Raw genomic sequence first — 13,619 nt, 5'->3', positions numbered from 1 at the left:
CATGTGAGAAGTGGAACGAAAATCATACATGATTCCAAACATTGGGGTGTGCGTAATTATTCAGCCCCCTGAGTCAATACTTTGTAGAGGCACCTTTTGCTGCAATTACAGCTGCCAGTCTTTTAGGGTATGTCTCTACCAGCTTTGCACATCTAGAGACTGAAATCCTTGCCCATTCTTCTTTGCAAAACAGCTCCAGCTCAGTCAGATTAGATGGACAGCATTTGTGAACAGCAGTTTTCAGATCTTGCCGCAGATTCTCGATTGGATTTAGATCTGGACTTTGACTGGGCCATTCTAACACATGGATATGTTTTGTTTTAAACCATTCCACTGTTGCCCTGGCTTTATTTTTAGGGTCTTGTCCTGCTGGAAGGTGAACCTCCGCCCCAGTCTCAAGTCTTTTGCAGACTCCAAGAGGTTTTCTTCCAAGATTCACAGAAAGAAATCGCCAGCGCTCGGTCTAACCCACGCTGTTGTGTTGACCAGCTGCTAGAAACACACTATTGTGCCAGCGCTCGGTCTAACCCACAATCTGGAGTTGACCAGCTGCTATAAACGATAAAAAACCATTACCTATACACAAAGAAGAAGAAAGTTTGCCAGCGCTTAGTTTGCCTTTAAAAATAATTTTTACAAACATTTTTTACAAAAAATTAGGTGTTAGTACCACACTTTGGCCAAAATATGTAAGCTCACATGCCACGTCAAGGCCCCTCATTATACGTGAGTCCTACACTGTCTAATGACTTTGAGTCTGTGATGCAATTAAAATAAAGTCCCCCAGAAAGCAATGTGACTGAGTATTAAGACCCACTGCACCTACCTTCAGCTCAAAAAGGCTCTAGTGAAAAAGCAGGGAGCTTTTAAGCCCCAGCTCATTAGTACACACATGAAAGTGATTCATTGATTTAGCAGCTAGAAGCAAAATTTGGCTACAATTTGTACACAAAACACAGAAAGAAATCACCAGCGCTCGGTCTAACCCACGCTGTAGTGTTGACCAGCTGCTAGAAACACACTATTGTGCCAGCGCTCGGTCTAACCCACAATCTGGAGTTGACCAGCTGCTATAAACGATAAAAAACCATTACCTATACACAAAGAAGAAGAAAGTTTGCCAGCGCTTAGTTTGCCTTTAAAAATAATTTTTACAAAAAATGAGGTGTTAGTACCACACTTTGGCCAAAATATGTAAGCTCACATGCCACGTTAAGGCCCCTCATTATACGTGAGTCCTACACTGTCTAATGACTTTGAGTCTGTGATGCAATTAAAATAAAGTCTTCTTCCAAGATTGCCCTGTATTTGGCTCCATCCATCTTCCCATCAACTCTGACCAGCTTCCCTGTCCCTGCTGAAGAGAAGCACCCCCAGAGCATGATGCTGCCACCACCATATTTGACAGTGGGGATGGTGTGTTCAGAGTGATGTGCAGTGTTAGTTTTCCGCCACACATAGCGTTTTGCATTTTGGCCAAAAAGTTCCATTTTGGTCTCATCTGACCAGAGCACCTTCTTCCACATGTTTGCTGTGTCCCCCCACATGGCTTGTGGCAAACTGCAAACGGGACTTCTTATGGTTTTCTGTTAACAATGGCTTTCTTCTTGCCACTCTTCCATAAAGGCCAACAATTCCCCCACCTTAGCTGTAGATTTCTGCAGCTCGTCCAGAGTCACCATGGGCCTCTTGGCTGCATTTTTGATCAGCGCTCTCCTTGTTTGGCCTGTGAGTTTAGGTGGACGGCCTTGTTTTGGTAGGTTTACAGTTGTGCCATACTCCTTCCATATCTGAATGATCCCTTGAACAGTGCTCCATGGGATGTTCAAGGCTTTGGAAATCTTTTTGTAGCCTAAGCCTGCTTTAAATTTCTCAATAACTTTATCCCTTACCTGTCTGGTGTGTTCTTTGGAATTCATGGTGTTGTTGCTCCCAATATTCTCTTAGACAACCTCTGAGGCTGTCACAGAGCAGCTGTATTTGTACTGACATTAGATTACACACAGGTGCACTCTATTTAGTCATTAGCACTCATCAGGCAATGTCTATGGGCAACTGACTGCACTCAGACCAAAGGGGGCTGAATAATTACGCACACCCCACTTTGCAGTTATTTATTTGTAAAAAATGTTTGGAATCATGTATGATTTTCGTTCCACTTCTCACGTGTACACCACTTTGTATTGGTCTTTCACGTGGAATTCCAATAAAATTGATTCATGTCTGTGGCTGTAATGTGACAAAATGTGGAAAAGTTCAAGGGGGCCGAATACTTTTGCAAGCCACTGTATCTACTAAATGGTAGTTTGTTAGGGGTATCCTTAATGGAGAAGGATCTAGGGGTTTTTGTAGATAACAAGTTGTCTAATTCCTGGCAATGTCATTCTGTGGCTACTAAAGCAAATTGACTCAAGGGGTGAAAACATAATTTTGCCTCTTTATCCAGGTACCAGGTCCCTGGTAAGGCCTCACCTTGAGTATGCAGTGTAGGTTTGGGCTCCAGTCCTTAAGAAGGATATTAATGAGCTGGAGAGAGTGCAGAGATATGCAACTAAACTGGTAAAGGGGATAAAAGATTTAAGCTATGAGGTTAGACTGCCGAGGTTGGGGGTTGTTTTCTCTGGAAAAGAGGCGCTTGCAAGGGGACATGATTACTCTGAACAAATACATTAGAGGGGATTATAGGCAGATAGGGGATGTTCTTTTTTCCCATAAAAACAATCAACGCACCAGAGGCCACCACTTTAGGTTAGAGGAACAGAGTTTCCATTTGAAGCAGTGTAGGTGGTTTGTGTCACAGTGAGGGCAGTGAGGTTGTGGAATGCCCTTCCTAGTGATGTCGTAATGGCAGATTCTGTTAATGTTTTTAAGAGGGGCCTGAATGAGTTCTTGAACAAGCATAGTATCCAAGGCTATTGTGATACTAATATCTACAGTTAGTATTAATGGTTGTATATATAGTTTATGTATGTGATAGTATAGATTGGTAAGTGTAGGTTGTGTGTGCTGGGTTTACTTGGAAAGGTTAAATTTGATGGACTCTTATCTTTTTTCAACCCTATGTAACTCCTAATGTTTCATATCCCCACTGATCAGTTATCTGAATATGTTTCACATTATCTCTTTCTAAAATGACCCCATCCTTCCCCACTGCTCATATTATTGCAAGGACCTCCTCATACTCTCTAGTTTTTGCTTACAGAGTCAAAGTTGTGTTTTATAACTCAGGTTGAATTCAATATTTTTATAATTGCCCACATTTTCGCAGGGAATATCCAAAGAAAGGCTGCGAGTACTGGGAAACAAACCTAACCGGTCTCTTGGGAATAGTGGTTTAGGTATAACAGCTTTTTTATAAATCTAATGTTCCTACAGACAGGATTGCCAGATACAATGATAAGTGCAAAAATGGGTTCAGAATTTGACCTGTCAAAATTCCACTCAGTGAAATACTTGCACAATGCTACAGTTATACCAGTTGTGTTTGTATTGAAGACTAGGCTTAATAGTACACTGTGGCAAAAAGAAAATACCACTGACTGATTTGTCAGTACAAGCGCTCTTACTATTGGTGGAGTTGGCGACGATGATTTTGGCAGCCTGTCAGTAGTTACTAAATATAGTTGCAGAAAGCTGTGGATTCAGTGAACTTCATCTGTTATCTTCACAATGGAGCAGATTTTAAAAAATCATATTTAAAAAAATATTTGTTTTTATATAAACTTTTTATGCTCTGCGTTTAAATATCATGTTAGTTAAATTTAATGTATATTGGAAAGCATACCAGATAGAGGGGGAGGTCCCTTGTGTTACATTGGTCATAAGAAAAATTCCATCAGCTTTCCTCCAGTCCTTTGGTAGCATACCAGATGAAAGGGAGTCTGCAAAAATCAGAAAGGGGCAACCCTAAAAAGTTCTGTACTTCGAGGATGTATCCCATCAGGCTCTAGGCCCTTGTTCACAATAACTTTTGGTAGAACATTTAGATACCATGTCCTGTGTCAGCTACAAGCAGCTTGTTTGAGCTAAGCCATTTGTAGCTTTACATAGTTGGCCCTGTAACTGATTTTTCTGTTGTGTACATTGAGCACTAGAACTAAATAAGCACACTGTAATTGATATATCTACATGTATTATGAAGCCACACCCTTCAGTACCGTACCAGTATTAAATGTATGTTTACCAATGCAAGGAGTCTGACTGGTAGAATGGGGAAGCTGGAGGTACTGGCATTGGAGCGGAAATATGACGTGATTGGCATTGCTGAAACTTGGTTGAATGAGTCGCATGACTGGGCAGTTAATATTGGGGGTTATACATTGTTTCGGGGGGACAGGGGGAATAGAAAAGGAGGAAGAGTGTGTCTGTTCGTTAAGCAGGGATTAAAAGCAAATATTAAAGAAGAAGTTATGGGGGTAACAGAGGGAGCTGAATCCTTATGGGTTGAGCTTCTCACAGATAGTAAAGAATCTACCAAATTAATTGTAGGGGTATGCTATAGACCCCCTAATGTAAGTGAGGAGGAGGAGGCTCAGCTCCTGTTGCAAATAGAAAAGGCTGTTAGTTTGGGGCAAGTGATAATAATGGGGGATTTTAATTATCCTGATATTGACTGGAGCCATAGTACTGCCAGGACAGTAAATGGGAACAAGTTTATAAACTTGCTGCATGACAACTTTATGTCACAGGTTGTTGAGGATCCAACCAGGAACCATGCTATATTGGATCTAGTGATCTCTAGTGACCCAGAACGTATAGCAAATGTGCAAGTGGTTAAACCCCTGGTTAATAGGGACCATAATGTTATTTCATTTGATGTTTGGTGCAGGAAAAAAATTTACACTGGGCCAACAAAGACACTGAATTTTAGAAAAGCAAATTTTAGCTCCTTAAGGGCAGTGCATCAGGGCATAGATTGGGGCATTATGTTTTCTTATTAAAACACAGTGCAGAAATGGTTGTCATTTAAAATTATATTAAATCATTACTGTTCTCAATTTATTCCAGTAATAAGAAAAAGTAGAAGTGTTAAGAATCACCCTATGTGGCTTAACACTGAGGTAAAGAAGTTAATAGGGAAAAAAAGGAAAGCTTTTAAGAAATATAAGTCAGAGGGGACAGTTGCTGCGTTTAATGAATATAAACACTATAACAAGTGTTGTAAAACAGCAATATGGAAGGCTAAGATAGAAAATGAGGAGCGCATTGCGGCAGAGGCCAAGACTAACCCCAAAAAGTTTTTTAAAGGGGAAGGAAAGGCTAAGTCACTTGGGGGTGCTAAAATGTTAAGCACCCCCAAGTGACTTGAATCGCTTACCTCGTACCCTGGGCTGGTGCCCCTGTATGGAGAAAACCGCACCAGCCCGGGGCACCTGGGGCGATTCGCTTCCTCCTTCCGCCTTCCTTTCCCCTAGACTCTGAGTCCGGCGCATGCGCAGTAGAGTGAAAAAGCCGACTTCTCTGTTAAAGTTCGGCTTTTCACTCTACTGCGCATGCGCGCGCAGCGAGAGAGGAAGGAGAAAGCGATTGCTACTACCCCGGGCTGGTGCTTTTTTCTCCATACAGGGGCACCAGCCCGGGGTAGAATGTAAGCGATCTAAGTCACTTGGGGGTGCCTAACATTTTGGCACCCCCAAGTGACTTAGCCTTTCCTTCTTCTTTAAGTATAGTTTAAGTAATAGTAAAAAGATGCAGGTTGAGGGTGTGGCCCCATTGAGTTATAGTAATAATATGGTTACAGCGGATACAGAAAAGGCAGATGTGCTTAACCAGTTCTTTTCGTCTGTATATACAGTAGAGGAGCCAGTGGGCCAAGTCCCACCCAATAGCTGCACTGTTGCCTCAGCTCCAACTACACAGTGGTTGACACAGGATATGGTGCTTAAAGGGTTACACAAGATAAATGTAAACAAGGCACCTGGGCCAGATGGAATACACCCTCGGGTACTGAGAGAGCTAGGGTCAGAATAACAGTGGCCCTTGTTTCTGATATTCTCAGACTCGCTTTCATCAGGTATGGTACCTAGGGATTGGACAATGGCGAATGTCATTCCTATATTTAAAAAGGGAGTAAGATCTCAGCCTGGCAATTATAGGCCTGTAAGTTTGACATCCGTGGTGGGCAAGTTATTTGAAGGCTTGTTAAGGGATCACATACAAAATTATGTACTGGAGAATGGAATTATGAGCAGTAATCAGCATGGCTTTATGAAGGACAGGTCATGTCAGACCAACTGGTAAATAACACATTAGAAAGGTTATTATATGATCCCCTTATATATTTATACATAGTTATCATGTCACCTCTTTAGCTCCTCTTCTCCAGTGTAAACAAACCCAACTTGACCAGTCTTCCCTCCCTGAATCAGTCGTACTGGCTGATACATTATATAACTTTAAGAAGGGGCTGGATGGATTCTTAGCAAGTGAGGGAATACAGGGTTATGGGAGATAGCTCTTAGTACAAGTTGATCCAGGGGCTGGTCCAATTGCCATCTTGGAGTCAGGAAGGAATTTTTTCCCCTCTGCGGCAAATTAGAGAGGCTTCAGATGGGGTTTTTTGCCTTCCTCTGGATCAGCTAGAAGTTAGGCAGGTTATATATAGTCATTATGGTTGAACGTGATGGACGTATGTCTTTTTTCAACCCAACTTACTATGTTACTAACCTACTTTATTTTACTATTAATATACTAATAGTATAATATTTCCAGTAAAAAATCCCCCCACTATTAAAGGAGAACAACCTTCCCCACAGCTTATTTTACAACTTAAAAGTGCCCTTCTCCCCAGCCACATCAAATGCTTCACTGACTACCTCCTTGTCCCATACCTGACCAGAGAAAGCAGAGTAAAGCTGATGTTTGGTGTCCTTATTATCTTGACCCATCATATCCAATGTACAGGTTCCAGGCGATGATCACCAAAAAGTAATATGTGCACTGGAAGCCAATCAGTCCTGCACACAGGATGTGATATGGGTTGTTGGAGATCACTAATCCAATAAAGAATAATTTTGGATTGGGCCCTCAACAAACTGTGACATGAAATTGTCATGAAACTTTTTTCCATTTAATGTGTTAGCAATGTTATTGAAGGGGCCTTTTTTTAGGGGGTTGGGGGGGTTCGTTTCTTTTAAACTAGAAGGTCTGTAGCATACTTCTACAATGAATTTGAGTTTTGCCTTATGATCTGTAAAAAATTCAACCCATGTGGCTTCAGCCTTCTCATTCTCAAGTAGTACCATTAACTGCAGCTAAAAGCAAGTTCTTGCATTAGTAAACATACATTTTATACTAGTACCAGCACTAAAGGGTCTCAAGTATGCAGCCCCAGCAGCATTAACAAATGCTAATGTTAGCACTTGTTAGGTGATAGCTTGTAATAGAGAAACAAAATAAATCTGGATGCAGGGAAAAGGGTCTGTTTTTCTGGGGGCTGTACAGAATAATTTTAGAGAGTTAAAAAAAAAAGAAAAAGTTTACTTATTCTTTATTTTAGAGATTGTAAAAAAAAAGTGTACTTATTCTTTAAAGAAACTTGCATTAAAAGCAACTTCTTGCAAAGTGATAAAGTACATACACTTACGCAGGTGAACCAGTGTTCTGGTTTTAACACATTGTCCTCAATTGCAGGCGCATGACTCAGTTGCAGGTAAATTATAATTTTGATGATAGTATAATCATAGTTTACTGAAAACATCCTTACCTGTTACAAACTCATTTCGAAACCTCAGCTGTCAATCATATTTTGCCTTTCCCACCTCTATGTTTAAGGCTTAGGCTGATGCCTGTGGAAAACTGCTTGCCAAGAATCAGACCCTCTGCTGCATCAGCCTCCTACCTTTCCTGCATTGCATTGTGTTGGCCTGGGTTCAGGCACACATGGTGGATATCTGCTCGAAATGCAAACTGTCATGTGTTTTTGCTAATATTTGCCGTGTGTGACACAATGCAGACACAATGCTTTCAGGTGCAGGTATGGTAGGAGTCTAATCCCCAGCAGATGGGCTGATTGTTGGCAATCATTTTCCACAGGCCTAGAATCAGCCCTGTGTGGCATCAGCCTTTGAGATGGGGCTGGTGGTTACTTTCACTTAACATTCTTCACTTCCTAGATGCACTCCTCTCAATCACCCCCCATCTACAAGTTCTATAATTGTGTATCCTGAGCATTGGTATTAGGTGCAAAGCTTGTCTTAAATAACCCACAAAATTGTGCCTGCATGCTTGCTGTGATTGTGAATTACAAGACTGAAGGAAACCAGGTTTATGTAATGTATATAGTGTAAGTAAAGTTTATTTTGCCTCATTAGCACAATTCAGAGATTTAGGAAAAAAAATCTTTAGGTGACAGGTCCCCTATAAAAGGGTTAAGAATGCTGAGTAAATCAAAAGAAACACTGAAAAAAATGTAAAGGTAATTTTTTTCATAACTTTTTTCATTCCAGTTTATAATACAACAAAATGGGAAATATTCAGGAATGTGAATAACCTTTGTGAGTCTATACCATTTTTAATACAGGAAAACATCTTGCCTAATTTTTCTGCTGCAAAATGCCATTGCTTTCTACGGTAATATCGATAGTTTTTGTTGTACAGGTATAGGACCCGTTATCCAGAATGCTCGGGACCAAGGGTATTCCGGATTAGGGGTCTTTCCGTAATTTAGATCTCCATACCTTAAGTCTCCTAAAAAATCAATAAGCCATTAATTAAACTCAATAGGATTGTTGTGCATCCAATAAGGATTATTTATATCTTTGTTGGGATCAATTACAAGGAACTGTTTTATTACTATAGAGAAAAAGGAAATCAGTTTTAAAATTCTGAATTATTTGATTAAAATGGAGTCTATGGGAGACAGGCTTTCCGTAATACCATTGATTGCTGCAGATAAAATGTTTTAGTTCAGTGTTACCAGGGAAACTACAAAACTGACATTTTTGCTTAGAATCAAGTTGGAGAGTGGCCATTTGCAAATTGCTGCTTAGATTAGACATAGCATGTGTTTTGTTTTATGCAGTACCCACACAAGACACATGCTATCAGGAGGATATACATTAGTCTTAACATAATTAAAGTAAATGGATTTTGGGAAAAAGAAGTGGGGCTCATATACTAACAATGTGCTAATTTTTCATCCAAAAAAAACCAATCAGCGCTAATCTTTGATTAATCTGCTGCAGGTAGAATAATGAAAGCAAATCTCTGCTTAAACACAACAAATGGAGATATAAGAATAAAACTTTTGGTAGAAATGTATGCCATGTAATTTGCCCTTTATTAGTGTATGTAAGTTTGTTGATAATACCTTGATTAAAAATGTTTTGTTTACACATTGGAACAGATTCTTGGACTGCGATGAGGTAGAGGTTTTATCTCTAAAACTTTTTAGAAAACATTTTGAATCCAGTTTAAAATTAAAAGCTGATGGTTAGTAAATGAGCTCCTAAAGGTGGCCATACACGCACCGATATTATCGTACGAAACCTCGTTTCGTACGATAATCGGTGCGTGTATGGCATGTCGGCGAGTCGACCGATATCGCAGGAAGCTGCCGATATCGGACGACTCGCCGATCGGACAAGTTTGAAAATTTTGATCGGGCGCCATAGAAGGCGCCTGACCAAAATTCTCCCTTCAGAGCTGAATCGGCAGAAGGAGGTAGAAATCCTATTGTTTCTACCTCCTTACCTGCCGATTCAGCCCTGAATGGTGTGTGGCGGATCTTACGATGTTTCGTGCGACCGATGGTCGTACGAAACATCGTCGGATCGCCACGTGTATGGCCACCTTAAGTGACCACAGAAAACCATTCATTTTACATGAATTACTATTACAAACTATTAAACTGCAGATCTTTGGTAAAATTAGCATATACTAAAAACCTCCAAAAATCCACTTAAAACGTTGTCTTTGCTTTATCTTATTCCCCACATGTTCTTTGATAGTTACATAGTAATTTAGGTTAATTTAGGTTAACTCCACCCAAACACAGCAAAACAGCTTTTTGAAAAGTAAACATAATTTCAAGCAACTTTTCAACATTCATCAATTAAAAATATGCAACCTTTTAATGATTTTTAATGAAGTAATATGGTTTAGAACAGTTACCTAAACCTAACCCCCTGTTCTCCTGCTGATCTGGCTGAATACTTTGAGACTCAATTATAATGTAACAGTAGTCAACTGTCTTCAGCCTTCCGCCTACATCCTTCAAATCCCACAATTCCCTGAAACAGGTGATGTCAATGCATTGTGGGCGATGTAGTTCCTGCATGCTGTCTGTAAGCTGTGGAAAAGTTGTTACAATTTGTAACATCAATGTCTTAGTCCCTCCTCCCCTGCCAGGATTTCAAATGATTCAGAAATAAAACTGTTTTGCAGCTGGATTACAGTGAAACTACATCTTTAAAACAGGACACATTTGTGAAGTTCAACCTTTTTCTGTAAATAAAACTGCCTAACTGGTAGCTGATCCAGGACAAAACACCATCTGAAGTCATTTACAATATACCACACAGGGGTTTGAAAATTCTTTCCTGGTGCCAAGAGGGCAATCAGACCAGTCCCTGGGTCAACTCGTACTAAGTTATTTTTGGTAACCCTGTATTTTGTTTTATTCCTTGCTAAAAAAAATGCAGCAGACCCTTTCATGAAGCTATATAATGTAAATGCCAGTACAACCGCTAAAGGTTGATTAATGGAGATGGAGCTTGGAGTACTTGTGGATAAAATCTGTAGTAAGTAAAGTTTGTTGACAGTCAGGAATGTCTTAATAACTGCATTTAATTTTTGCTAGCTGCCTTATTTTTAACTTTACACACTGCCTCCTACTCTTTCTGCAATTTCTGCAGGTCTCTGCGCTCAGTTTAGGAGCTCAACTACCACTGCCCCATCAAATGTATAGCTATTTGGTGAGGGGCGGGAGGGGAACAGCACAAGTCGCCCCACCCTGGCCCCTAACTTGGAAGTTATTCAGACATACAAGTTAAAGAGTGGCAGAGCGCGAAGATTGCAATGGGGGCCTGCGCTATGACTGTCAACAATAACAGGGCTGCCCTGCACCCTGTTTAAGAGTGCAGCACTTCTCTAGGGGTAAAATTGGTTGTTAAATGAGCACTAAAGCTGGCCATACACGTGGCGATCTGATGATGTCAGATCCGCCACACACCATTCAGGGCTGAATCGGCAGGTAAGGAGGTAGAAACAATAGGATTTCTACCTCCTTCTGCCGATTCAGCGCTGAAGGGAGATTTTGGTCAGACGCCTTCTATGGCGCCCGATCAAAATTTTCAAACTGGTCCGATCAGCGAGTCGGCTGATATCAGCAGCTTCCTGCGATATCGGTCGACTCGCTGACATACCATACACACACCGAATATCGTACGAAACGAGGTTTCGTACGATATTATCGGTGCGTGTATGGCCACCTTTAGTGGCGCACTCTTGCATTCTTTAGTGCTTTAAAGCTTGCACACTGGTGAAATGTAAATGAACCCTATGGAGAGTTAGGCATCCTTTTTTATTGTTACTTACTCTCTTATTACACTATAATATATGGTCCTACTTCGTCAAGGAGTTAAACAGTACTGCAGCAGACAACTATTAGGGTGAAGACACATGTAGCTACTAGTAGCAGCTACTTGTCACGGCTACAGTATGGACAATGCTGGAGGCAATTCTCTTTTTAGCGCTTAGGAACCATGAAGTAGCTCTGTGTGCATGCTTATGTAGAATGCCTCAAACAGTTCCCCTTTTACTTTTTAAAATATCAACAACAGGTTTCCTGGTATGTTTGGGCTTTGATTTTGCTGCATGTTCTTCATATTGCTCTATACAGTGAATCTTATTTTTTGTCATTTTTTTTTTTAGATCCTGAAACCCAGCGAAAGCGAACTGTTCAAAATGTTCTGGATCTCAGACAGAACCTGGAAGATACTATGTCCAGTCTACGTGGTTCCCAAGTTACGCACAGGTTACTAGAACATATGTTTTTTTTTATAAAAAGACACAGCTCATGTCTGTAAAGAGCAGAAAACAAAGTGCCTTCAAAAACCATAGCACTAATCCACTAAAGTCCTTTTCAGTTGTTGGTTAAGACCATGGCCATACTCTGAATACCTCCCCTGCCAGCTCAGTCTGGTTTAGCATGAGCTGTAGTGTAAACACCGCTTCAGATCAGCTGGAATGAGTTGGAGGCTTGGCTCAATGCCAAAGTTGTGGTACATTTAAATACTTTCTTATGGGTTTTCTCTTTAATTATTGGTGGACATAAATACATGTGCAACTATTTTTGTAAGTAGTAAACATACACAAAAAGTAAAAATGCCCCCACTTTGTCCCATACTGGACAGTTTTAACATGTATACAGTGTAGAATCACGTGTAGCATTCATATACAGAATAGTACCAAAGATGTTAAAGGAATGCCCTTTATGGCAAGTACCTTTAATGAACAGGAATTTTGGTGATATTTGTGGGGCTGCATCTGCACCAGTGGTTGTAATTGACCCCTGTAGTCACAGCATGTGTTGTTTATAAACCCCTTGAGAGTTGTTTTCTTTTATGTGTATGGTGGAATAGTGCCTTTGATTCTCTCTGCATATGGTACTGGTATTTTTTTGTAAACATTTTCTCACGCTACAGTATAATGTAAGTCGCCGGCGGGATGGCAGGGCTAGGCAACTCGGGGAGATTAGTCGCCCGCGAACAGGGAGTTAATCGCGGGCGACTAATCTTCCCCGTGTGCCAGAGCCCTAAGTTGCCGGAACTGGTACAATAGGAAAGATTATTATCATTATATATATATATCATTATTATATCATTATATTTATGACCTGCAAGTGCATTGTGCAAAATCCCTGTGATAGAGTTGCCATAGTTTGTGGAGTTGTGGTTTGATGAAATGTACGCAACTGCACTGAAAATTTCAGTTGGTGGCATTTCCAGCGTTCAGCATAAAAACGATGTGTGCACCAATTCTGTGTCTGGAAGCATGCTGTGGTAATTGGGGAAGACTGCTGTGGGAACCCTATAGCTTTACCTTGGAGTGTACCCCTCCTTCAGTGTGCACACTAAGCTCAATTCAGAGCAGGAGGCAAACTGGGCAGAGCAATGCCAAGTGTAACTATAAAAAACAGTAATCAGTGCCGTTTGAAGCAAGTACTTTTTATAATTGGGAATTTTTTTCTTTGTGCAACAACTGTGGGAACATTTGCACGACCTTAAATTAAACCTTTTGTCTTTCCAATTAGATCAGTTTCCTGCAAATTATGCTGTAGTGTGTGAAAGTGGGGGCCAAGTAATAATGTGCATAAGCTGAAAAAATGGTTAAAGTTTGAAAATAGCAACAGTTTTTCTACTTTTCCTGTTTACAAAATATTACGCAAACTAAGAGAGAAATTCTTGGGTATTTTTCTACCTTTTACGGACTCTTGGTGAGTACTAGAGTACTGACTACTGAGTACTGAGTACTGACTACTGCTGCATTATTTCAATGATACATATAGTCAGAATGAGGGAATAGCAAAGGAAACTGCAGATAATGCATTCAAAGGCCAATATATTTGCTTATTGCTATGATGGGTGGTAGGCGGTAAAATAAAGCTGTTTTGGGCA

General features: G+C 40.5%; 1 protein-coding gene across 5 annotated transcripts in view; it reads left to right on the top strand.

The window, feature by feature from the left end:
• Positions 1 to 13,619, top strand: part of nav1 (neuron navigator 1) — a 99,504-nt gene that overhangs the window by 13,772 nt on the left and 72,113 nt on the right. For all 5 annotated transcript variants that reach the window (XM_012970897.3, XM_031896820.1, XM_012970899.3 and 2 more), the window contains exon 2: positions 11,875 to 11,977. In XM_012970897.3, coding sequence (XP_012826351.1) covers positions 11,875 to 11,977 — 103 coding nt within the window. The remainder of the gene's footprint in view (positions 1 to 11,874; positions 11,978 to 13,619) is intronic.

The sequence above is a fragment of the Xenopus tropicalis genome, chromosome 2, assembly GCF_000004195.4.
Source record: "Xenopus tropicalis strain Nigerian chromosome 2, UCB_Xtro_10.0, whole genome shotgun sequence".
Lineage (NCBI taxonomy): Eukaryota > Metazoa > Chordata > Amphibia > Anura > Pipidae > Xenopus > Xenopus tropicalis.
Note: the sequence above shows the minus strand (reverse complement) of the source record. Positions and strands in the feature narration are given on the sequence as shown.